Source organism: Papio anubis, chromosome 14 (assembly GCF_008728515.1).
Source record: "Papio anubis isolate 15944 chromosome 14, Panubis1.0, whole genome shotgun sequence".
NCBI lineage: Eukaryota > Metazoa > Chordata > Mammalia > Primates > Cercopithecidae > Papio > Papio anubis.
In genome coordinates, this window is record NC_044989.1 from 105,383,759 (window position 1) to 105,410,493 (window position 26,735).

A 26,735-nucleotide genomic window follows, 5' to 3' on the forward strand; every position below is an offset into this window, starting at 1 on the left:
TGTCCATTTTTACCTACCCATTCCATTCTCTGTTGGCTTCTATAATATTTGTGTAGGAGGAGGGGGACATAATAAAATAGAATGACCCTGGCCAGTACATTCTTTGGATATTTTGAAAGTGGGCGAGACGTTCAGCTCCAAGAACAAAATTCATTTCACGTTCTTGAGCAGGGTCTTAGGACACTTTGTTCTTCCTCACTTGATCACACTTTTCCCTTTGTTCCTCGGGCTCTGGCATCGTAGCCACTGGGGCCTTGGGCTTCTGTACAGGCCCCATTTTGTGGGTTACTTTTTTTTCTGCCGTGGCCTGTTGCAGTCTCTTTCCTTCATCTCTCGCTTCCTTTCTTTATTCCTCCTTCCCACTCCTCCTCTCAGAAAGCGTTCGTAAAGTTGTTTTTTGTAAAAAGAATAAAATGGAAACAAGATGGCCAGCAATCTTACCACCCAGGTAACCCCTGTTGTTATTTTTTGAAGTATTCTATGTACCAAGTTTAGAAAATTTAAATTTAAATACTAGAGAAGGATGCAAAATAAAGAGTGAAAGTCTTCTTCCCAGCCGCTCCCCACAGCCACTTCCTCCTCCCAAGTACTCGTTAGTAACAGTTTCTTGTGATTATTTCCGGGAACAAATTAATGCACAATCCACGTTTCATCTATATTTTTATGTTTATACATGTATACCATATTTCTTTTTTGTGTTTTTGAGACAGAGTCTCGCTCTGTCGCCCAGGCTGGAGTGCAGTGGCGCCATCTCGGCTCACTGCAAGCTCTGCCTCCCGGGTTCACGCCAATCTCCTGCCTCAGCCTCCCGAGTAGCTGGGACTACAGGCACCCACCACCACGCCCGGCTAATTTCTTGGATTTTTAGTAGAGACGGGGTTTCACCATGTTAGCCAGGATGGTCACGATCTCCTGACCTCATGATCTGCCCGTCTCAGCCTCCCAAAGTGCTGGGATTACAGGCATGAGCCACCGCGCCCATCCTATACTGTATTTCTTTTGCCACATTAGTATCCATCTGAAATGACCTCCAGTACTGATTGCTCTTCCCAGAGTTTCCCAGTTCTCTCCACTGATGTCTGGAGAGGCCCCAACCTGCACAAGGCAGGCCACGTGGGGCTTTCTAGACCAGGAGTCTTCCGAATGGGGGGTCCTGGAGGTGCGATGAGCCACTGGGATTCAAAAACAAAAAATTAATACGTATTTCTTTTATTTTTTTTTTGAGGCGGAGCCTTGCTCTGTCGCCCAGGCTGGAGTGCAGTGGCGTGATCTCGGCTCACTGCCAGCTCCGCCTCCCGGGTTCACGCCATTCTCCTGCCTCAGCCTCCCGAGTAGCTGGGACTACAGGCGCCCGCCACCTCGCCCAGCTAGTTTTTTGTATTTTTAGTAGAGACGGGGTTTCACTGTGTTAGCCAGGATGGTCTCGATCTCCTGACCTCGTGATCCGCCCTCCTCGGCCTCCCAAAGTGCTGGGATTACAGGCTTGAGCCACCGCGCCCGGCCAAAATTAGTACATATTTCTAATCCTTCTTTAAAAAAAAAACTTAATTGAGATATAACTGAATACATTAACCTGCAGACATTTGAAGTGTATAATGTATACGTTTGACTTACATATGTGCCTATAAAACCATTGCCACGAGCTAGTAAATCTATTCCATGGCCCCCAAAAGTTTCCCTGTGCCTCTTCGTGATTGATCTCTCTTGTCTGTAGGAAACCACTGATCTGCTGTCTGTCACTACAGATTAGTTTGTGTTCTCTGGAATTTTATGTAAATGGAATTACGCAGTAGGTACTCTTTGTGGGCTGTGGGTGGGGAGGGTCTGGCACATTTCACACAGAATAATTATTTTGAAATTTAAGCAGTCTTTAGTCTGTCTATCAGGTTGACAGTCTCTGTTCTTCCCCGTCTTATTAGGAGGTGTCCTCGCCTCACCCAATCTGCCTTTCTTGTGGTTAGCAGGACAGCTTCCTGCTGCATCAGAGCCGCCGGAGTGGAGGCCCCACGACCCTGTCACCTGCAGATTGCGTCTTCCGTGATGGTGGCAGCAGCAGCAGCTGCCCACATGCGTGGAGCACTTGAGTGCCTGGGCCCTGGACCCCATGCCATTCTCATGCTGGGTGCCCTTCACTCCCTGATTCCACAGGGCTAGTCCCATTGTCCTCAGGCCCAGAGCAGCGGGCTGGGATCTAGATCTGCCACACCAGCTGCACTCGGTCCCCATGCTGGTGCTGTGAGAATGGGGTCTAGACCCAAATGGGCGGGAAAACACTTGAAGGACCACCCAGGAGACCTCAGGGCCCAGCTCCCTTGGAGCGCTGTCATGTGCTTGGCGTAGCCCTTTCACAGTCTCCAATTAGAATTTGATAACAGTAATTCAGCGTTATAATCTCTGTTTTTTAAAAACATACTATTCTTGGATATGATAATAAAAGCAGTTTAATTGAAAATAATAGATAACATTTCCAGAGAGCTTAATTTGTGCTAGGGTCTGTCTCATTTAATCACCACAACAACCCTACAAGTAGATACTATCATTGTCTCATTTTACAGGTAGTTGGGGGCTGGAAAGCCTACCCAAGCTCCTACTGTGTGTGCAATGCGTCCCCTCTCTTCTGCGGCCAGCCGGCCCTTGTCCAGCTCATTGTACCTCACCCCCTCTGACTATCTGTGCTGTGACCCTCCTGCGTGTCTTTTCTTCCATCTTCCTTCTGCCACAGGGCCTTTGCATGTGCCAGCCTCTCCACCTGGGACACTCTCCTCCTCCCTGCAGCAGCCCCCTGACTTTGCCTTTGTTTTTTCGTTTGTTCATTTGTTTGTTTTGTTTTGTTTTGAGACAGAGTCTCGCTCTGTCGCCCAGGCTAGAGTGCAGTGGCGCGATCTCGGCTCACTGCAAGCTCTGCCTCCCGGGTTCACGCCATTCTCCTGCCTCAGCCTCCCAAGTAGCTGGGACTACGGGTGCCCACCCCCACGCCCGGCTAATTTTTTGTATTTTTAGTAGAGACCGGGTTTCACTGTGTTAGCCAGAATGGTCTCCATCTCCTGACCTCATATCTGCCCACTTTGGCCTCCCAAAGTGCTGGGATTACAGGCGTGAGCCACCGCGCCTGGCCTTGTTTTTTTTTTTTTTTTTTGAGACGGAGTCTCACTCTGTTGCCCAAGCTGGAGTGCAGTGGCACGATCTTGGCTCTCTGCAACTTCTGCCTCCCGGGTTCCCGCCATTCTCCTGCCTCAGCCTCCTGCGTAGCTGGGATTACAGGCGCATGCCACCATGCCTGGCTAGTTTTTGTATTTTTAGTAGAGACAGGTTTTCGCCATGTTGGCCAGGCTGGTCTCAAACTCCTGACCTCAAGTGATCCACCTGCCTCAGCCTCCCACAGTGCTGGGATTACAGGTGTGAGTCACCACGCCTTTCTTCTTAACTCCATCTCTTCCTCTGGGTTATGGACTTCTCCAGCATCACCTTCTCAAGGAGGCCTGCTCTGCGGGTGTGGGCTGCCCCCTTGCTTCTATGCTTGGCTCCCTCTTCCACTCCTTGTGGCTTTAGTCATAGTTGATGGTGGGTTCTTTGATTAATATTGTCTCTCCCAATGAGTTGTGAGCTCAAGAGTATGGGGACCATGTTTTTCTTTTGCTTTTAGTTTTAGTCATCTGTTGGGTTCCTGGCAGCTACGTGAGCAGGGACACGGTAGGACCCAGGTGGTTTTTGCTGTATGAATGGGTGGGTCTCCAGAAACACTGGTCTCCTGGTGGACAGCAGCATCTTTTCCAGATGGCTGCTTTGGTCCTATGTGGCCAGTGGGCTGTGGAGCTGCGTGTACTGGCCAAGCTCTGATGGGCTCTCTGGTCCTCTAACATCAGGACTTGCGGTCCATTGGCCCTGTGGGGACAGGCATGCATGCTTTACCCCAGATCAGCCGGCATCTCCAGAGTCTCGCTGCCTGGGGCACACTCAGCACCTGTCCCTACTACTACATCCCACCACCTGTACAAGGGGACCCTCAGGTACCGCGTCATCAGTTGCTCGTGAGACCCAGGTGAGTTCATTCCCTTAGGACAGTACCTGTCACCAGGAATCTTTAAAGCCGGCAGGTGATTCTGACGTGGAGCTGGGGTGGAGCTGGGGCTGAGACGCTCCGGGTTTTGAGGACTTCGGCCAAGTGCGCTAACCTCCTGCAGGAGAGGCGGCCAGGCAAGAATGGGGGCTTTGCCCACTACTTCAGCTCAGGCCTCTCAGCCCCCAGTTTTAAAATGAGGGGCAAAATAAATTGGAGTGACTTAAACTTGGAGAGCACTTTGTTGTTGTTGTCGAGACAAGGTCTCACTCTGTCACCCGGGCTAGAGTGTGGTGGCGCCATCAGGGCTCCCTGCAGCCATGACCTCGACCTCTCGGGCTCAAGTGATCCTCCTGTCTCAGCGTCCCGAGTGGCTGGGACTGCAGGTGCGTGCCACCATGACTGGCTAATTTGTTTGTATTTTTTATAGAGACAGGGTCTCACTGTGTTACTGTGTTACCCAGGTTGGTCTCAAACCCCTGGGCTCAAGCGATCTGCCTGCCTGGGCCTCCCAACTTGTGAGTATTATAGGTGTGAGCCACTGTGCCCAGCCCAACACTTCTTAATGTTTGACTTTTAAACGCTGATCGGAGGATGTCTTCAGCTCCCCCAGTACTCATCCTCCGGCCCTGGCAATTTTCAGCTATGGCTGAGCATGAAAAAGTATGATGCCTGTGTCCTGCCCTGTGAGATCAGTCTGAGGCACAGCCTGGGCATTGGCATTTTGAAGCCTCCCATGCTGATTCCAGTGGGCATCCAGAACTGAGAGCCCCTGGGCTGGTGGGCCACGGGCAGCTGGCCTCAGGTGTGGCGAGAGGGGAGCCAGGGCTGGCATCTGAGGATTCCTGCCCGCCCCCACCATCCTCATCACCCACCAGAGCACGGGAGGGTGGCCCTGGGTACCGCTCTGGAGCTGGCCACAGCTTTCCCTAGCTCCGTGGAGCCCAAACTTGGCTGTGTATTAGAATCACTTAGAAATTTTTTAAAATTCCAAAGCCTAGTCCGCACCCCAGACTAATTAAACCACAATTTCTGGGGGTAGGGCACAGGTGGCAGTAATTTTTGACACTCCCTAAGTGATTCCAACATGTGCAAACAGGCCGGGTGTGGTGGCTCACACCTGTAATCCCAGCACTCAGGGAGGACAAGGCGGGAAGATTGCTTGAGTTCAGAGTTCCAGGCCAGTTTGGGCAACATAGTGAAATCTCTTCTCTACTAAAAAAAAAAAAGAACCTGAGCATGGTGGTGTGTGCCTGTAGTCCCAGCTACTCTGGAGGCTGAGGCAGGAGAATGACTTGAGCCCGGGAGGTTGAGGCTGCAGTGAGCTGTGATTGTGCCTTTGCACTCCAGCCTGGGCAACAGAGCAAGACTCTGTCTCAAAAAAAATAACAAAAAAAAAAAAAAAAAATATGCAGACAAGTCTGAGAACCACTGTGTTAGGCTCTCAGCTGGGTCCTTGATTGAGATGAGAGCAACCACCATCATCCCTTCCAGTGCTGGGTCTGCTGTGCTGCCCGAGACACTGTGTGTGGAGACCTGTCTCCTTCTGTTGTTATTTTTTTAAAGAATACTTTTGTTGGCCGGGCGTGGTGGCTCACGCCTGTAATCCCAGCACTTTGGGAGGCTGAGGTGGGTGGATCACCTGAAGTCAGGAGTTCGAGACCAGCCATGGCCAACATGGGGAAACCCTGTCTCTACTAAAAATACAAAAAATTAGCCAGGTGGGGTGGCAGGCGCTGGTAATCCCAGCTACTCGGGAGGTTGAGGCAGGAGAATTGCTTGAACCCGGGAGGCAGAGGTTGCAGTGAGCTGAGATCACACCACTGCACTCCAGCCTGGGCGACAAAACAAGACTCTGTCTCAAAAAAAAAGAATACTTTTGTTGTTGTTGTTGTATTTTTTTTAATAGCCTTTATTTTTAGAACAGTTTTGGGCTTACAAAAAACTTGATCAGAAAGTAGAGTTTCTGTATACTCACTCTGCACAACCAGCCACCCACCAGTTTCCTCTGTTATTTACATATCATATGTTAGTGTGTATATATGTTACAATGTCAGTACATTATTATTATTATTATTATTATTATTTTTTTTTTGAGACGGAGTCTCGCTCTGTCGCCCAGGCTGGAGTGCAGTGGCACAATCTCGGCTCACTGCAAGCTCCGCCTCCCAGGTTCACGCCATTCTCCTGCCTCAGCCTCCCGGGTAGCTGGGACTACAGGCGCTCGCCACATCACCCGGCTAGTTTTTTGTATTTTTTAGTAGAGACGGGGTTTCACCGGGTTAGCCAGGATGGTCTCGATCTCCTGACCTCGTGATCCACCCGTCTCGGCCTCCCAAAGTGCTGGGATTACAGGCTTGAGCCACCGCGCCCGGCCATTGTCAGTACATTATTGACCGAAGTCCATAGCCTAAATTAGTGTTGTGTTGTGCAGTTCTATGGATTTTAACAAATGACCAGGTGTGGTGGCTCACACCTGTAATCTTGGCACTTTGCGAGGCCGAGGCAGGCGGATCGCCTGAGGTCAGGAGTTCAAGACCAGCCTGGACAACATGGCGAAATCCCCTGTCTACTAAAAAAGTACAAAAATTAGCTGGGCGTGGTGGTGCACGCCTGTAGTCCCAGCTACGTGGGAGGCTGAGGCAGGAGAATTGCTTGAATTGGAGAGGCAGAAGTTGTAGAGAACCGAGATTATGCCACTACACTCCAGCCTGGGAGACAGAGTGAGACCCCGTCTCAAAAAAAAAAAGTATAGTATAGATGTGTTCATCCTTAGTGTGTCATACGGAATAGCTTCATTGCCCTAAAAATGTCCTGAGTTCTACCTGTTCATCCTATCCTCCCCCTACCCCCCCGCCCCACCCAAGTTCCTGGCAAGCACTGCTATTGTCACTGTCTCTATAGGTTTGCCTTTTTTCAGATATCCTGTAGTTGGAATCACACAGTATGTTGTCTTTTCACATTGGCTGCTTTCACTCAGCAATAAGCATTCCAGGTTTTTCTATGCCTTTTCGTGGCTCGATAGCTCCTTCCTTTTTTATTGCTGAATAATATGCCATTACATAGTTGCACCATAGTTTATTTGTTCATCTCTTGAAGGTCGTGTTGTTTGCCTCCAATTTCTGAGAATTTTGGATAAAGCTGCTATAAACATGACTACGGCTTTTTGTGTGGGCGTAAATTTACAGTTTATTTGAGGAAATACCAAGGAGCACAATTGCTGGGTCGTATGGTAAGAGTCTGTTTAGCCTTTTTTTTTTTGAGATGGAGTCTCACTGTCGCCCAGGCTGGAGTGCAGTGGCACCATCTCGGCTCACTGTAAGCTCCGCCTCCCAGGTTCACGCCATTCTCCTGCCTCAGCCTCCCGAGTAGCTGGGACTACAGGCGCCCGCCACCATGCCCAGCTAATTTTGGTATTTTTAGTAGAGGTGAGGTTTCACTGTGTTAGCCAGGACGGTCTCTGTCTCCTGACCTCATGATCCACCCACCTCGGCCTCCAAAGTGCTGGGATTACAGGCGTGAGCCACTGCATCTGGCTGAGTCTGTTTAGCTTTGTAAGAAGCAAGCAGACTGTTTTCCAAAACTTCCATTTTACATTCTCACCAGCAATGAGTGCAAGTTCCTGTGGCTCTGGGAGGCGGAGCTTGCAGTGAGCCAAGATCCCGCCACTGCACTCCAGCCTGGGAGACAGAGCAAGACTCCGTCTCAGGAGAAAAAAGAAAGTTCCTGTTGCTCCACTTCCCTGCTAGCATTTGATTTCTCTGTTTCATATTATTCCAGAGAGCAGGCATATTCCAAAACCCTCCAGTTCAAAAATCCAAACTGGGGCTGCCGGGGCACAGTGGCACCCACCTGTAATCCCAGCACTTTGGGAGGCCGAGGCGGGCGGATCACCTGAGGTCAAGAGTTCGAGACCAGCCTGGCCAACATGGTGAAACCCCGTCTCTACTAAAAACACCAAAAAATTAGCCAATGTGGTGATGTGCGCCTGTAATCCCAGCTACTTGGGAGGCTGAGGCAGGAGAATTGCTTGAACCCGGGAGGCAGAGGTTGCAGTGAGCCGAGATCAAGCCACTGCACTCCAACCTGGGCGACAGAGCAAGACTCCGTCTCCAAACAAAAATAAAAACAAAACCCAAAAATCCAAACTGGGAGAGAATCTGGTAGATCATTCATTCGTGGACATCACTGGAAAACTCTTAGGTTAAGTCTAAATCAGTCTGAACCTTTTGCTTTCCAAACTTGGGAGGGTGGTTTGCTACTACTACCTTCCTGAGTCATACTGAGGGAGCCCTGTATCCTTAAAAACAACCAAGAATGCATGCTTAGGTGGCCAGGTGAGAAGGCTATTGCCTGGAGCTGAGGCGTAACAGCTGGGCCTCGACCAGCCGTGCTGGACCATGCTGTGACCTTGAGCATGAGAGCCACATGCTAAGAACAGCACAGCGGAAAGACGGGCTCCTGAGATCCTGTAGGTACAGTGGGGTCTCTGCACCGGCTGTGACCTGCCTACCTGCAGACTTCTTTTTTGTCAAAGAATAAAATTCTAGCTTTTTGAAGGCCGGGTGGGTTTTTTTCTTTTGTTTTTGTTTTTGTTTTTTGATTTTGGTCCTTTTTATTGTTTGTAGCCAAACCTAATTCTAGCAGATATGAGTGGTTCTGTGGTTTGGCACAATGTCACTCTGTCCCAGACGCCAGGGGCCTTGAGTGCTTGCTGGTATTAGGTGACACCAGGCAGTGGTGTGAGTTACGGAAGGGCAGGGGAACAGAGAGGTGCCCTGGGGATGGCATCACCCGCCCTGTACACATTCCTATGAATAAGCAGGCCGGGGCCTATAGAGATGGTGTTGGCGGGCGCAGAGTTGGTTACGGCAAGGTAGGGAGGTTGTTCACGGCACCACAGGAAAGGCCCTGGGCTCAGGGTGAGTGGGGAGAAACAGGAAAATGAAGGCACCCTCGGAGCTGGCTGCAGAGTAGAGAAGAAACAAAAAGAAGGTTCCAAAAGAAAGTGGGTACAGCTCTGGAAAAGAGCGGGTGAAAGAGAGACCAGGAGCAGCAAGTGGTCAGCATTTCTCAGTCCCCCTAGACACACGGTTTTCACAGGGAGAGGCAGCGTCAGTCTTTGAGAGAACGCCGGTCTGCTTGCGTCCTGCGCTCACTCTGTCATCAGGAGCAACAAAATGTGCATGTTTTTAAAATCAGAAATGGACATGCCATAGTTTGGGGATACAGGATTTTGTTGTTTTTTTGTTGTTGTTGAGGACCTGGCTCCCTTTGATTATGACACTCCCTGTTTTCAAGTCCTGTGGCTTCTCTTCATCCCTGGTCCTTGCCCCAGTCTTCCAGGATGGCTGATCTGCCTCTCTCTCTCCCCCACCTGCCTCTCCATACTCACTCCTAGCCCCTGGGCCTTGCACCCCCTCCAGCACCCTGGGCTCCTTGCTCAACCTAGAAGACAGCAGTGCTCCCTGGCCTCAGGTCTCTACCAGGCTCCCCAAGTCCCTCGGTGCTCCAGCGTCCCCTGACCACCCTTCCTCCAAGCCACGGATGCCAACCAGCATCATTGTGTGTGTGTATCTTTCGTGTGTGTGTTGTGTCCCCCACCCAACGCCAGCACCCTGAGAGCAGGGCTGCTTTGTTCTGTTCACCGCTGGGTCCCCGGCATTTAGAATGGCACCTGGTGTTTGCTTGCCATTTGCTGAGTGAATGCACAGTTGAAATGACTAAAGCTAAAGCTAATTGACTAAAGCTGGCAATATTGAAACAAGTTTAAATTTAAGTACAAAAGTGCTGCAGGAAGATAAGTGATTAGATCGGGGAGGATACGAAAGAATTGGATTTTAAGCCTCCCGTAAACATTGTGAGGCCCGTACTCCAGTTAGGATCGGACTCAGTGGGGTGGGTAGCTTGCTTTCCTTTAGGAACCAGCCTCCTGGCCCCTTGCCATTAAGGCTGATGGGGACCTCCCCTCCTCCGATGGTATCTCGGGTTCAGAGAACGAGAACTCAGGCAGATGGTGCTGCTTGGCCCTCCCAGTGCAGCCACCCACCAAAGCTCATTCGCTGTTTGATTTGGGGGTTGGGGAGAATAAGAACAGAGCCTGCAGACTCCATCTCCTGCTGCCAAAGCCCTAAGGCCCAGGATGAGAATAGGGGGGCATGAGGGAGGCCCAGAAGTGGGGCAGGAGCGTGGTCTTGGAGCCAAGGCTGGCACTTCCAGTGGCCGAAGAGGTTCTTGGGATGTGCATGGATTTCCAATTCCATGTAAGGGGTGCCAGGAGAACGGTAGTGAATTAACAGCTTCTTCCACGACACAGATGGAAAAGTCACTTTTATTTTAGGCCTGACGATTTTCTTCCTCTGTCTCCCCCCACACCCCCAAGCGTCAGTTCCATCCCAGAAGAGTAACCTAAAGGGACAGCTGCAGAAGCACGGCCTCCACACAGAGCCCAGAGGCTTTGGGCTGTTCACACTGGCTTTTTTTTTTTTTTTTTGAGACGGAATCTCACTCTGTTGCTCAGGCTGGAGTGCAGTGACGCAATCTCAGTTCGCTGCAACCTTCGCCTCTTGGGTTGAAGCAATTCTCCTGCCTCAGCCTCCTAAGTAACTGGGATTACAGGCACCCCCCACCACTACGTCTGGCCAATTTTTTTTTTTTTTTTTTTTTTTTTACTTTTAGTAGAGACAGGGTTTCACCATGCTGACCAGGCTGGTCTCTAACTCCTGACCTCAGGTGATCCACCCACCTCGGCCTCCCGAAGTGCTGGGATTACAGGCATGAGCCACCATGCCCGGCCCATGCTGGCATTTTAAAAGACACAGTGCTCCAGTGCTCCCCTGGGCATCACCTAAAACGACTGTTCTGTGCCTGGAGGAACTGAGTTGGGGAGCTGGAGCCTGGCAGCCTGGCGTCTGAGTTTCCTCTGTGTCAGCTCTCCAGAAAGCCCTCATGGGGACAAACAGAGCTCAGGAAAAGCTGAGGGCATGGCCCACTTCTAGGCAGTGTTAATTATGGGCTCTGGAGTGGTATTTTCTTGTCCTCAACTCACCAGCCTCCAGGGCTGCTGATGGGGACTGAATTGTCCCGAGGCCTCCCAGGCCCCTCCTGTGACACTGCTCCTGACACCTTGGCCTGGCTTGTACTGTTACGTGGAGCGGTTGCTGGGTGGGAGAAGGGGGGACGGGATGGTGTCCAGGTGGAGGCTGGCAGAGTGGGCACTGCTGCCTGTGAGTCAGGGGGTTTCACAGCAGAAGATGCCCCTGTGTGGGCTGCGACGGGGATCTTGAGGGGAGGCAGGCACTACCCCCTTTGGGTCTGAGGCTGCTGGCAGGAGGTTCCAGCCCACCTGGGCCTCCTGGGGCCTCGCCCTAGGTTGATTGTCTTCCCCTCCCTGGAAAGTTCATCTGCCCGCCCACAGGTGCATGCACATACGTGCACAGTCCCCCGAAGGCCCTGGTGAACAGTTCTCTCTTTCCAGTGGAGTCTCATTGTGTTTTGCAGACTTCATTCTTCCCAGCTCGTTTGTGAGGCGAGTAAGGGGTATCATTACCACTCTTTACTTGTTAAGTTGCCCAAGAGAGGGAAAAAAAACAAACAAGAAAGTTTTTCCTCCTCCAAGAGTCTAATTACTTGTTTGCTAAGTCTCGACCCATATACATTTCCAAAGAGAGACACTCGATGCCTGCCGAAGAAATGTCCTTGGGCAGGTTTCAGAGACCCTCTGTCCGCCATCCTGCCGTCTGCCAGCACTGCAGCTGGGCAGGACTGCTGCCAGCACTTTCCGGGGAGCTTAGGAAACTGGTTCTTGCAGTGGTCCTTGCAGAAGTCCCCGCCCGCTGCAGCCGTCCCTGCTCTGTGCCTGCTCTGCCTCCGTCTTTCTTGTCTTGTCCCCTCACCACCCCCAGGTAACACCCGCCCCTCGGAGAAGGCTCTGTACCTTTTACCTGCTTTGATTTTTGCATAAAGACATTGACGTGTATTTCTTGATCTGGCTTCTGTTCCTCCTAGACCGCGAGAGCTCCTTGAGGTCCAGGTCTCCTCTAGCTTGCCTCTTTACCTTCCACACCTGGCTAGTTCCTGAACACAGTGGAGTGTGCTGAAGTGGGTCCTCAGGGCGGGGCGCTCACCCTCCTGAATGGTGAAGGCTCAAGTATGTGCTTCTGATGTGTCCCTCACTCAGCTTCCAGGTTCTTGATTCTGATGCCCTACCCGCTGTCAAATTTAACATCTGCCTCCTGGATACTGCCAGCCCATCTTAGGACTTGTCAGTCTCCCTGTCTTGGTCCATTTGAGCTGCTATGACAAAGCACCTTAGAGTGGGTAATTGATAAACTGGGAAATGGATTGCTTACAGTTCTGGAGGCCGGGAAGTCCAAGATCAAGGCACCAGCAAATTTGGCGTCTGGTGAGAGCTGCTCTCTGCCCCGGAGATGAGGTCTTCTGGCCAATTCCTCACGGGGCAGAGGGGTAAAAGGGGCAACCAGCTCCCTCAGACCTCCTTTCTTTACCAGGGCACTGACCCCATTTGTGAGAGCTCCATTCTCATGACCTAATTTTCCTCCCAGAGGCCCCACCTCTTGATGCTATCACACTTGGGATTAAATTTCAACATACGAGCTTTGGAGGCACGTAAACATAGTACCCTCTTAGCTGTGTACTACTTGGTCAGATTTGGTTTGGATTCTCTCCGTCCGTTCGTTCTAATTCTTCCACGCACTGGCCACGGTTTTAGGCATGGGGCCTGTAGAGATGACCAACACAGATGTGGCCCCTGCCCTTGCAGGACTCCTGTTGTACTGGGGAGAGACAGAAGGAAAAGCAAGTCAACTGCTAAGTCGGATAATGTTGAGGAATGACAGCAGTGTGGAAACGTAGGCTCTGCTCCTAGATGCGGTGTGGGAGCTCACGGTGCAGAGAACACGTGGTGTGGGAGGTCTTGGGCAGCCATCCTTAGAGAAGATGCCTGGACACATTCTTTTTTATGTTTCTACTCTCCTGCTTGTAAGAATGTCCTTAAGTAGTCTGACAGAAAAAAATCTCCTGAGTATGTAAGGTTCCTCCTGTTTGTTGATGTGGTCAGATTTTTTTTTGTTTGTTTTTGGAGAGACGGAGTCTCACTCTATCGCCCAAGCTGGCGTGCTGGAGTGCAGTGGCCCGATCTCAGCTCATTACAACCTCCGCCTCCGAGTTCAAGCAATTATCCTGCCTCAGCCTCCTGAATACCTGGGACTACAGGCGCATGCTGTCATGCCCGGCTAATTTCTGTTGTATTTTACTAGAGACAGGGTTTCACTGTGTTGCCTAGGCTAGTCTCGAACTCCTGAGTTCAGGCGATCTGCCTGCCTTGGCCTCCCAAAGTGCTAGGATTACAGGTGTGAGCCACTGCATCTGGCTGATGTGGTCAGACTTTATCATGGATGTTTGGTTAAATCGGTCAGGGGAAGCTGGTCCCCACAGCGCACACGTGCTGAGGAGACACACCCCAGGCTGTGGGAGGCAGGCGAGGTGTGCTCCCAGCAGGGATGGCAGACCGGGGAACACCTAAATGTTGCAGCAGCAAGAGTGCTGCAGAGGCCACAGTGGGCTGAGCACCAGCCTCAGTGTTTTGCCACAGAGAGTCTAAGGATGTGAACCTGGTGTCCAGTGAGCCTTGTCGCTCGGGACCTGTGGCACAGGACTCTTCGTGCCACTTGGCTGTGGGCAGCCGAGCACCCTGACCACTGCCTGATGTGGATGGCCAGATGGTCAGGGAGCAGTTGTCCCAAGTGCAGCCATACCTTGAAGACCAAGTAAGAGAACATTCAGGAAAACATTGACATTCACAAAGCTCTGGAAGTGCTTGGAAACCACCAGTTGCTTCATTTCTCCAGATAATACCTGTGGTGTCAGAGAAGGCAGAAACTGGTTACCCTGGGCCAGGGGTCACGGCCAGCCCCTTTCGTGGGAGCGGTGCGCCCTGCCCTCCGTTCCCCGCTCTAACTCTCTGTCCCCTTTGGCCTGACAGGTGAAGACGTGCACCTGTGGTGCCCCTCACTGCAAGAGGTCAGGGAGGCATTCCACAGCCTGGGTGCCCACAGTCCCGCCCTGTACCCTCTGGGGCCCTTTTGGCACGGTGGCAGGTGAGTACTTCTCCTTCCTCACTGCCTTTTTCTTTCATTCTTTTTAAGAGACAGCGTCTCTCTCTCTCTCTCACCCAGACTGGAATACAGTGGTACAATCATAGCTCACTGCAGCCTCCACCTCCCAGGCTCAAGTGATCCTCCCACCTCAGCCTCCTGAGTAGCTGCCACTACAGGCACGCACCACCACGCCTGGCTAATTTTTAAATTTTGTGTAGAGGTCGGGGGGTCTCCCTATGTTGTCCAGGCTGGTGTTGAACTCTTAGGCTCAAGGGATCCTTCTGGTTCGGCCTCCCAAAGTGCTGAGGTTACAGGTATGAGCCACCCCACACCCAGCCACCTGTTGTCTTGTTTGTTTGGAAGGTGCTGGACTCAGGCTCCTTCCCATGTGTAGGGAATTACAGAACAACCACACCCCCACCTGTGGATCTGAGTGTCACACCAAGAAGGAATTCCTTGCTCCCAGCCTCGGGGAGATGGGAAGCCCCCGGGATGGACGAGCCTGTTTTTGGCACTTTCTGACTCAGCCTCTGCTGCCTGCTCCTCTCTGGTGAAACCCAGACTTCAAAGCCTGGTTAATATCCTTGCAGACACATCCCAGTCCCTTGAGTCTCTTCAAGCCACTTTTTTGGCCCCTTACCTGGTATCCACTTGGGAACAGCAGGGCATGCTTTTACGTTCCCACAACCCTCAGTTTTGTGTTGTGAGTGCCCCCGTTGAGCCCTGGGCTGGCTTGCTGGTGGACAGTCATGATCATTTGCCTTTGCCTGGTCTCTGCCTGCGGGGAGGAGCGCCACGTGATGCATAAGTAGCTCTGGTGGGTGGATGGTGACTTAGCTTAAGGTCATAAAAGTGTTATATATCATCATCTTGTTCTGCACATTTTAGCACATCCAGACTCTCTGGAACCCTTGGAGAAGGTGATTTGAGATGGAACAGAGTGTTTTGAAGCCTGGAGGGGCTGTCGTATAGGACGCTCTCCGCCCCCCACCCCCTGCTTCCCACTGACAATCTCTCAGCCCCAGGAGGTGCCAGGCTCCCCTTCCCTCGCTTCAGCGGGCAGATGTTCCTCTGCATGGAAAGTGGGAGCTCTCCTAAGAACCTGTTCCACGACTGTGTTTAGCAATTGTCTGCCAAGCCAAACCGCACTCAGCTCTGCTATAAATACCCCACACATGTGCCAGCCTGCCGTGCTCCTGCCCCTTTCCCTCCCGGAGCTCGCAGCTCCATGTCTGGTGTAATGAGCCGCTTGCCTCCTCCTGGCACAGAGCTGCAGTCGCACACCGTCTTGGATGAGCGGGGGAGAGAATTACACTCAGAAAAACAAACGAATGTCTGAGGCAGGCAGGGGCCGTGGAGTCCAGAAGAGCCACTTGTGACTGCCGTGATGAGTGTCCCTGTGTCCTCCTGGGAGTGGGAGGCGGTACTGGAGACGTAGCCACCAGGTCTCGCTCCACTCTGCAAAGAGCTGCTTCCCCCACTGCCTCCCGGTTCTCCCAGGATTTGACTGCGGCCTGCCCTTCATGCTGCGGGACAAGTCTGTTGTCTCCAGAGGCAGAGTGGGCAGGAGGGATGAGAACTGTGGCCCTTTAAACACCTCTTCTTAAGTACTTGGGAACACAAACCCCACTGCGCAGACTTCAGCTTTCCCAGACGCAGCTCAGCTTTGTGTGGGAGGAAAGCAGGGCTGTGTTGTCCTAAATCAGGGCCCGGGGAGCTGCCAGGGCCTCATGTCGTGTCCCAGACACACCGTAATATCTACCTCTGGGCCCCAGAACGTTGGCCTGGCTGGTGACACCATTTCCCATCAGAGGATTCAGAACTGCCCTCAAGGACCTGACTGACAGCCACAGGGGTGAGTTCCCTGCCCCTGCCCCTGGCTCTGGGAGCAGGCTGGGGACCACCTGCCAAGCCCCTCAGGGCTGGAAAGGCTTTCATGCTTGGAGCTCCTGCCCTGTGTCTTCCTCAGGATAGGAGGATGGCGAAAATGCCTGGGTAGGTTTCCTGGACTGCTGCTTGTGTCATGGATTGGAGGGTGACCCCTCTGGGGTATTCAGGAAGCATCAAGGAGGTTCCAGCATCTCCTCCCCAAGGGCACGGCGTCCTTCATGGATGCATGGGCCACAGGAGAAACCCCACGGCAGGCCGTCTTCTCCCTGTGGTCCCGCTTGTCCTGGCTCCTCACCAACTCAGAGGCTGTCTTGGGCGAGCTGGCTCCGCCCAGGCGTCTCGTTTCTGCTGACTTCCAGGGATGCCTCCATCCAGGGGAACAGATGCCTCTGGGGCTTCTCCTGGGCTCCCCACAGCACCTCACAATGGCCAGGGCTCAAAATGAGGGACTCAGACATCTGTGCGTGGCCCCACCGTGACTGGGCTGTGTCTCTCGTTGCTCTGAGACAAGTCTTCCACCATGTCTTCCTGATCTCGGGTTTCCTCAAAGGCCATCACCATCTCCTATCTAGCGCTTCTGGATTTCCGTTCAGAAAGATGTGGTCCTTCCACAGCTAGGCCGTGCAGATCCCCTGGCATCCACCTTGTTGGAAACAGTGGTCCTCTGCTCAGTCATGAGACTGGGGAGGGGACATGGGAGGACGTTTCGGGGAAAGGATGGAGCGTGGATATGAATGGGAAGAGGGGGCAGGGGGGAGCTCGTCAGCATCCTCAGAGGGGCTCGTGCCCACGTTGCTACACAGAATGGGCCTTGCCAGGTGCCACCATCTCCGCCAGGAGCACAAGGGAGGTCCTTAGGTAGCTGTGCATGGTCCTCCAAGGCTGTTCTGCTGCCGAGCCCAGCTGAAGTTATGCACAGGCCTGGCCGCTGAAGACCAAAAGCCTGGAGCTGCTTCCTGGTGCCAGAAGCCTTGGCCACTTGGTTTTCTTTTTCTTTTTCTTTTTCTTTGAGACAGAGTTTCACTCTGGTTGCCCAAGCTGTAGTGCGGTGGTACAATCTCAGCTCACTGCAACCTCCGCCTCTGGGTTAAAGCAATTCTCCTGCCTCAGCCTCCTGAGTACCTGGGATTACAGGTGCATGCTACCATGCCTGCTAATTTTTGGGTTTTTTTTATTTTTAGTAGAGATGGGGTTTCACCATGTCAGCCAGGCTGGTCTCGAACTCCTGACCTCAGGTGATCTACCTGCCTCGGTCTCCCAAAGTGCTGGGATTACAGGCATGAGCCACCGCGCCCTGCAAGCCACTTGGTTTTCAAAGGAGCAGCCTGGTGCAGAGGCCCAAGAGGGAAAAACACGACAGTTAACATGTTGACCGGGTGTCCTATCAAGCGCGGAGGCAACTGGTTGAGGAGGCAGCTCCTGGTTAAGGCGGCAGTGGTTCTCATACACTATACCTGCCATCTTCCCTCTCAGAATGTTGGAATGCCATACAGATGGTAATTTCATTATGTTTTCAACTTTTGGGGGAAGATGCGGAGACCTGGGTAGAGGTCAATGACGTGCCCCTTATAAGGTTAATGAGTATTGAACAGTGTCTCTGAGACAGAAACCCAGTTCCTGGTTGCTGGCCACAGACCCTGGAGCCAGGCGTGGGACCGATGAAGCTGCTTTGCTCATAGAGTCTAATGGTGGGACCCTCAGCTCACTCTAACCTGCTGAGCCCAAGAAGGGAACAGGGATAACAGATACGCTGCCGTTGAATTCCCTGGCTGTGACCCCTTGCTGGCAGCCCCTTGCCGGCAGCTGATGGGGGATCGTCGGATGCTGCATCTCAGAACGGCGGCTGCAGATGCCAGCAGTTCAGTCAGATGATTCCTCCGAAGGGCTCGGATTAGAGGACCCTATTATATTGCCCATGAGCCTGTGGGCCCACCAAGTTCCGGAACTCTGGCCAGCCAGGCCTTCACTTGGGAAGGCTGACATTTCTTTCCAAGGAGGACAGGGCTCTCCCCACAGCCACACTCCCCTCTCCAGCTCAGAGAACACGTGTCACCACCTCGCACTTTCAACGTTCCTTCTCCCCTTGGCAGCATCTCTCTCCTGCAGATGTTTGTCGTCGACGCTGGCTGCCCATGCTGACAAACCTGAAAACACACCCGCCTATGGGTGCACGTGTTGCCGCTCAAGGCTGGTACGAACCAGAGCTCCCCTTCACGTACTGGCACAGCCTGTGCCCAGATGTGCAAATGCCAGCCTCACCCATGCAGCTGTGACCCTAATAAATGCTGAAATCTGGGAGAAGGACTGAGCCCCGCCCCCATCTCCACTCCCCCACCAAGTTTGGTTTGTTGGCACCAACTTCCTGGTACCTCAGAAACACATCTCCTTCCCCTCTGAGCTCAGCGCCGAGTGGAGAAGAGCAGAGGCTTCACAGGAGCTGTAGGACAGCGCTCTTCCTCCCGTGTGCCAGGGGCCTGCCTGGAGCCTGCTGTCATTGGCAGTGTGGTTGTCAGTATTTTCATTTACCACTGTTAGCAGGAACCTTAAGCCATTTTTTTAAGAGTGGAGAAGTGGGTGAGACAGCAGAGGGGACCCTCATCCTAAGCTCATTTAACATACTTGAAATCAACAGTATTCATTTGGCGACAGAAAGGGTGAAGGTGATCGTGCCCAGGCTGTCATCCTGTGAGTGCATGCCTGGGAGGGAGGCTTGTGGGAAGGGTGATGAGACTGCCATCCAGTAAGACCCACCGAGGTCCCCCTAAGTAAGCATCTCACCACCCTGTGTGTGGCTTGGTCTTTAAAGCGGGGTGATTTTTCTTTTCCCAGCCCCGGCCTCTTACATCACCTGGTGCTCAGCCAGATCGGGTCCAGCACTCGGGAAAACGCCATGCTGGGCTTATCAGCAGACAGCACATCAGCTCAGGGTGACACCTTTGGAGGAGGTTTCCAGGGCTGTTTCTATTCTGATTTCCGCTGAGGCAGCCCCTGTGATAGCTACCACGTGGAGCACTTTGCAGTGTATGCAGGGTCAGCCTTGCGGAGCGGACCCAGGGAGGACTCGAGGACTTTGCGGGGATTGGAAGTGTGATTTTCTGGTTTCCAAGTGCTGGAAAACTAAAGCTGGAGGCCTCACCTGAGTGGTAACATGTGGGAACTAGTCCCCAAGGAGCGCCCCACATGCATCCCCTGCTCCTAGAGTTCACACGGTTCTGTAGCCTCCTCTTCCACCAAGTCAGGTTCGGCCTGTGTGACCAGCAGAAGAGATGGGATGTCACTTTCAAGGTTAGGTTATGGAGGGCTGTGGCTCTGTCCTGGGCATCTTCTCGCTCCCTCTCTTTCTCACCGCTGGCTTGGAGAACCAGTGGCCACGTGGAGAAACCATGCGGAGAGGCCCTGGGGCCTGCGGATCAGTGACCAGGTAAGTGAGCCGGGAGGAAGGCCCTCCAGCTCAGTCAGGCTCAGGTGACCGCAGGCCCACCCAACATCTTGAGGGCAACATCTGAGAGACCCCCGAGCCAGGACCACCCAACGGAGCTGCCCCTGGATTCCTGGCCCTCAGAAACAACGTGAGATCGTTTGTGTGGAGGGATTTGCCGTGCCCAGCAGATGAGCAGCCTCAGGGCAGCAGTGCCCCGCTTTGCGCCTCACTCCTGCTCCCGTGCCCTGTCCTGGGTTTCCCGTCGTCACTGTTGTTGTCTTACTGCAGGGTGCTTCCAGGCGAGGCTGGCATGAGTGAGAACAAGGAGCAGGACGCTCCCCAAGAGGTGGCCTTGGACATCAGCCTGGGCCACATCTACAAGGTGAGTCGAGCTGCCTGCCTCACCCAGGGCACTGTCGGCTCGTAGTTCAGACCCATTCAGCAGCTTAATTTGGGGAGCGTCACGGAGAATCTCTGGCGAGCTCAGCACCACGGCAGGCACTGTGCTGGCTGTGGGCCGGATGCTACAGAAACCGTGTTATGGGAAACGGGTCCTGATATAGGCCCCAAGAGAGGGTTCTTGGATCTTGCACAAGAAAGAATTGGGGCCAGACGTGGCGGCTCATGCCTGTAATCCCAGCACTTTGGGAGGCTGAGGCAGGCGGATCATTTGAGGTTAGGAGTTCCAGACCAGCCTGACCAACATGGTGAAACCCCATCTCTACTAAAATTACAAAAAAGTTAGCAGAGCGTGATGGTGGACACCTGTAGTCCGGTCTGCTCAAGAGGCTGAGACGAGAATTGCTTGACCTTGGGAGGCAGAGGTTGTAGTGAGCTGAGATGGCACCACTGCACTCCAGCCTGGGCGACACAGTGAGACTCCATCTCAAAAAAAAAAAACGGACGCAGTGGCTCATGCCTGTAATGCCAGCACTTTGGGAGGCTGAGGCGGGTGGATCACCTGAGGTCAGGAGTTGAAGACCAGCCTGGCTAACATGGCAAAACCCCGTCTCTACAAAAAATACAAAAATCAGCCAGGTATGGAGGCTGAGGCAGGAGAATCGCTTGAAACCGGGAAGTGGAGGTTGCAGTGAGCTGAGATTGCGCCACTGCCCTCTAGCCTGGGCAACAAGAGAGAAACTCCATCTCAAAAATAAAAAGAATTGGAAGCAAATCCATAGAGTAAAGTGAAAGCAAGTTTATTTAAAAAGTAAGCGAATAGGCTGGGTACGGTGGCTCATGCCTGTAATCTTAGCGCTTTGGGAGCCAACGCGGGTGGATCGCCTGCGGTTCAGAGTTCAAGATCAGCCTGGCCAACATGGCAAAACTCCATCTCTACTAAAAATACCAAAATTAGTCGGGCGTGGTGGCGTGTGCCTGTAATCCCAGCTACTTGGGAAGCTGAGGCAGGAGAATTGCTGGAACCCGGGAAGCAGAGGTTGTAGTGAGCCAAGATCGAGCCACTGCACCCCACCCTGGGTGACACAGCAAGACTCTGTCTCAAAAAAAAGCAAAAGAATGAAGAATGGCTACTTCATAGGCAGAGCAGCTACTATACCAAGGGCTGCTGGTGTAGTATTTTTATGGCTATTTCTTGATTATATGCTAAATAAGGGGTGGATTATGAGTTTTCCAGGAAAGGGATGGGCAGTTCCCAGAACCGAGGGTTCCTCCCCTTTTTCGACCGCATAGGGTGACTTCCTGACGTTGCCATGGCATGTGTCAACTGTCACGGTGCGGGTGGGAGCATCTTTGAGCATGCTAATGCGTTGTTAGCATGTAATGAGCAGTGAGGCCAACCAGAGGTCACTCTAGTCATCTTGGTTTTGGTGGTATCTGGCCAGCCTCTTTCCGCCAACCTCCTCTCTCATCCTGTAAGAATACCGAACCTCCTGGGAGTGCAGCCCAGTAGGTCTTAGCCTTATTTTACTCAGCCCCTATTCAAGATGGAGTCGCTCTGGTTCAAACACCTCTGACAAACACACTCTCCACACTTGTGCCTGCCACCCAGGAACCTGCAGGGGCCTCGAGTCCTGGCCTCACTGTTTCCTGAGCTCCTACCCGGCATGACCGCGGGGCTCACAGTACCATCCCTCCTGCCTGCGTGTCTCCCAGGGAACTGGTCCTCGAAGTCCTCTCCCGTTCCCCCACAGCCTGGCCACCCTTGCTCTCTTTTTTCTCTCTAGTTTCTGGCGCTGTGTGCCCAGGCCCAGCCGGGGGCCTACACTGACGAGAACCTCGTGGGACTGATTGAGCTGCTGTGCCGCGCCGGCCTGGACATGGGGCTCCGCCTGCTGCCCAAGGTTGACCTCCAGCAGCTTCTGCTCTTGCTCCTGGAGAACATCCGGGAGTGGCCGGGGAAGGTACCACACGCCCAGAGCCTGGTCCTCACACAACTTCATCAGTAGGGACCAGGGTGGCCCCTAGAGTGCCCTGGGTGGGGATGGCATTGCCTGGAGGTCATCGCAATGCCCCTGGTCTCTGTGACTGCCCACTTACTCCCCTGTGCGGGCTGGGAGGCGAGAGCAGTGGGAAGGCAGCGTCCCCCTGCAGCCCATGGGGTGCCCCTCTCCTGCAGCTCCAGGAACTGTGCTGCACCCTGAGCTGGGTGTCTGACCACCACCACAACCTGTTGGCCCTCGTGCAGTTCTTCCCGGACATGACCTCCCGGAGCAGGTGGGTGCCGCTCCCCTGCTGCCACCTCCCTCTCACATGCATCTTCTCAGGTTCTTGCAGGAATCCAGAGTCCTCCCCATCAGCCCCAACAAACCTCCCCCGCCCAATTGCTAATCCCCAGGAGGGAGAACTAAAAATATAACTCACTAATGAGTTCTTTACAAATGAAAAAAAAAGCCTAATTTTCTTAACGTGGTCTTATTAGCAAAACAATTGCCTTGTGCAGTTAGCTCCTGCCTGCGGGGGGCGGGGGGAGGGGGGGCGGCCCACTCTCCTTTCTTTGGGGCTCCCTCCCCAGTCTTCAGCTCCTCCTTGTCATTCAGACCTCAGCTGAATTGTGTCCCCTGGTCACCCCATTCCCACTTGCACACTCTCGATTCATCCTTCTGTTTTGTTTTCTGCCTAGCATTTACCCCTGCCAGAAATGATGTTACTCTCTGTTTCCTTGTTTATGGCTGTGGCTTTCCTCGAAGTCACCTCTACCAGAACAGCTCCTTTGTCAGGGCCACTGCCATATTGTCCCGGATCTAGAACACTCTGTAAATTTTTTTTTTTTTTCTTGAGAAAGAGTCTCACTCTGTCACCTAGCCTGGAGTACGGTGGCGCGATCTCGGCTCACTGCAAGCTCCACCTTCTGGGTTCACGCCATTCTCCTGCCTCAGCCTCCCGAGTAGCTGGGACTACAGGTGCCCGCCACCACACCCGGCTAATTTTTTGTATTTTAGTAGAGATGGGGTTTCACCATGTTAGTCAGGATGGTCTCGATCTCCTGACCTCGTGATCTGCCCGCCTAGGTCTCCCAAAGTGCTGGGATTACAGGCATGAGCCACCGCGCCGGCCTGTAAATTCTTTTTGAATGAATGAAGTGGGTAAACAAACTCAGCCAAGGAGGAGATGAGGCCCACTGGCTGGATCTGGCCCTGCTTCTCTCTCCACGTTCCTTTTCCCACTTCTGGCCACAGTCTTACGGAACTGCCTGCCCTTCCCGGAGCAGACCACTCCCATCCACTCGCCTCCCTCTTCTCTCTCCATCTTCCCTTCTCTTTCTGGGCCTGTCCCTTTGCAACTCCTCTTGCCTAGAATGACTCCCTTCCCACCCCTCACCTTTGGCAGACACCTCTGTGTTACCCTCCACTGGGACCTTTTCCCTTCCCCTGCAGTGTTCTTGAGGGTGGTCTCTGGGAGCCGGCTTGGAGTTTGAATCGCCTCCCACCCCAGGGCCCAGCCTCGTAGAGGCTCTGCTTGTTGACTAAGTTACCTTCATGTCCTGGGCTCCGCTTCAGTGCTGGGCAGGGAGTCCCACCTCTTTCCCTCTTTCCTGGGAATCTGACTGGCAGAGAGGCAGGCTGTGCACAGTTGGGAGAGGGCAGGTTTTGGGACTTCTAGAAGCTCTGTCAGAGGCCTCCGGGGCCTCCGTCGGGGAGGCTGCCTGCAGCCCGGCAGCCTGGGGTTTCTTCTTGGGATGGAGAGGCCGACCTGCCTCCTGATTCCCGGTTCTCCCCAGACCGCCCATCCACTCTGCTGTGCCAGCTGGAAATGACAGTCCTAGAGGTTTCTGCCATCCCCAGCTGCTACCCGTTTCATCCCTAAATCCTGTCCTTTCTGCCTTCTGTATCCTAAACCCTCAGTCCAACTCTGTGGCAGCCAGGACCGTGTCTGGCTCACACAAATCAGTCACCTCCTTTCCTGCTTTCATCTCACCGGCTCACCTGGAGGGTGGCAGCGGCCTTTCGTCCTCTTCCCCAAAGTCTGTCTGCTCTGTAGATACCTGTGGGTTCCTGTGATGATCGTGTCTCTGCCTTGCCAGGCTCCCCATTGCCTGCAGGGCCAGGCGCCAATTCTTAGGCTGGCCCCCAGGCCCCCTCGTCCACCTCATCCAGCCAGTTTCTCGTTTGCTCCATCCAGGGCATGGTGTTCGTGGTTGTTTTTCTCACACATACACACAGTAAACCTCACTCTTTTCACGGCTGCATAGTATTCCCCTAGTGTGTGTGCCATGATAGTCTCGTAATGTAGCAGGATGAGTCACAGACAAGAACCCCTCAGATACCAAGTTGTGGAAGGAAAGGGCTTTATTTAGCTGGGAGCATTGTTGTTTTTGAGACAGAGTCTTGCTCTGTCGCCCAGGCTGGAGTGCAGTGGCGCGATCTGGGCTCACTGCAAGGCCCACATGAGAAGGTCATGATCGATTGAGCAAGCCGTGGGTACGTGACCAGGGGCCGCATGCACTGGTAATCAGAATGGAACAGAACAAGACAGGGATTTCCATGGTGCTTTTCCATACAATGTCTGGAATCTATAGATAACATAAACCGGTTAAGTCGGGGTCAGTCTTTTAACTACCAGGCCTGGAATGCAGCATTGGGCTGTCTGACTACTGATTTTATTTCTGTCTTTTCTTTAAACTCCTACTTTTCCTTTGAGGCAGAAATTGGGCGTAAGATAGGATGAGGGGTGGTGTCCTCCCTTACTAATACTGGACATTCTTCCAGTGACTGTTTCTATGAGCTTTGGGCATCTGTGCACATATTTCTATGAGATAAATTCCTTGAAGTGAAATTGCAACCCTGAAGTATGTAAAGCTGGACCTATTAGTAATACCACCAAATGGGTATGAAAATGCATGTTTTTCTGCATTCTCATTAATGCTGCATATTCTCAGTTTTGTTTTTGAGTTTTAGTCAGTCTGGTGAGTGGAAAATGTCATCCTGTGGTTCTAATTTTCATTTCCCCTATTGCCAGCAGTGAAATCGAGTATCTTTTCATGTATTTATTGGCCTTTTGTGTTTCTCTTACTGTAAATTACCTTTTGGTATTTCTTACCCACTTGCCTATTTGTTAATTTATCTTCGTATCAACTCTATGGATCTTCATGTTGCTTGTTATGTTACAATGCGTTTTCTCCAAAGGTTGTCTAGATTGTCCTTTGAAATCTTAATGTACGGTCCCTTTCAGTGAACTGGATTTTTTTTTCTTTTTTAACTTTTTCAGTTCTTTCTTAAATCTTAGAATAGATTTAGATTTACAGGACAGTTTTATGGATAATACAGAGAATTGATTGGGTTTATGTGTAATTTAATCTTTCTGTATGGAAGAGGAAGGGTTTCCCCACCAAGACCGTAAAGAGTGTGTGCTTGCTTCTATTTCAGGACTGGCTTCACTTTGTTTCCTTCAGCTCTTAATCCCAACTGGAATCGGTTTGTCCTTTGTATGAGATAAGAATCTAACTTGATTTTTTCCATCCCCAAACAGCCAGTGGGGACCCAGCGTCAATTTTTTTGCCTTCTGTTTTATTTTTTGAGATAGGGTCTCACTCTGTCACCCAGGCTGGAGTGCAGTGGTGCCATAATGGCTCACTGCAGCCTCCACTTCTTGGGATCAAGCGATCCTCCTGCCTCAGCCTCCTTAGTAGCTAGGACTACAGACACATGCCAACACACCTATCTAATTTTTAAATTTTTTGTAGAGACAGGGTCTCCCTATGTTGTCCAGGCTGGTCTCAAACCCCTGGGCTGAAGTGATGATCTTCCCACTCAGCCTCCCAAACTGCTGGGATCACAGGTGTGAGCCACCATGCCTGACCTTTTTGGTCTTAACAATCCTTTCAAGACAGATTTGAAGCTACCTTCTCCATATCCTAAGTTTATGACTTTGCTCCTTCGTCTGCTAGCCCTGTTAAACCGTGATTTCGTGGATCAGTGTCTTTTGTGGAATCTGTGGGTAGCTCCAGGGCCCGTGGCAAGTGCCCTTTAAGTGCCGGGAAATGAATGAGACAGAGCATCTTGCGCCTGCCTTTCAGGCAGCCACGCCAGCAGGGCGATGCTTCGTGCCAAGAGCTTTCCTAGGAGGGAGGGTGCCTTATCGGGATCAGTGTTAATTGATTTTATTTTTATTTTTCTAAGTAGATAAAAGCATTCAAATAAAATTCATGAGGTACCATGGAGTACCTTTTTGAAAGTACCCCTTTCAAATTTGATGTTGAAAATGCACCTCTTCTTCTGAGCCTGAGCCCCCGGCTGGCCGCCAGCCTCTGCGTGGGCACGATCCGCCATTCCTGCACCTTCCTTGCTCTTCAGGGTGTGCTCTGGCCGTCGTCCCTGACTGGGTTGTAAAGGGCTCCTAATTCTTCTTTCCTGCCGCGTTGTACTCACCGGGTCTTCAGTGAGCCGCTGCTCCACTGTGCTGCCTGCGGCGGCCGCAGAGCTTACTGGCTGCCTTCACTGGTGGCTGCCCTACTGGGCTCTGTGCCCAGACTGACCCCAGGAAGAAGGGCAGATTGTTGTACGAGGGGCTGTCACACTCTTTGTCTACTCGACTGACTGGTTAAGCACAAAGCGAGAACTCCCGCTGATGCGCTCGTAGTACACCCGCAGCCCCTGCCTCAGCGCTCGAGACTTCACGGGATGCACCACAAATGTGACGAAGAGCTGGGCCTAACCATGAAAAATGAAAGTGAAGACGAAGGCAGACCACCTGAAACACAGCCAAGGGGAAGAGGAGGTTCTTGGAGGGAGGTCCACCTTGGGAGGTGGTGGCCCCACTGGGGCAGTTCAGGCAGCGTTGGGAAGAGCAG

The 26,735-nt window shown here is 52.5% G+C and overlaps 1 protein-coding gene across 3 annotated transcripts in view; it reads left to right on the forward strand.

Annotated features, from left to right (window-relative positions):
* Nucleotides 1-26,735, forward strand: part of FAM178B (family with sequence similarity 178 member B) — a 100,048-nt gene that overhangs the window by 32,735 nt on the left and 40,578 nt on the right. For all 3 annotated transcript variants that reach the window (XM_031655586.1, XM_009184692.3, XM_009184691.4), the window contains 4 exons: nucleotides 14,061-14,175; nucleotides 19,775-19,868; nucleotides 21,673-21,849; nucleotides 22,065-22,162. In XM_031655586.1, coding sequence (XP_031511446.1) covers nucleotides 14,061-14,175; nucleotides 19,775-19,868; nucleotides 21,673-21,849; nucleotides 22,065-22,162 — 484 coding nt within the window. The remainder of the gene's footprint in view (nucleotides 1-14,060; nucleotides 14,176-19,774; nucleotides 19,869-21,672; nucleotides 21,850-22,064; nucleotides 22,163-26,735) is intronic.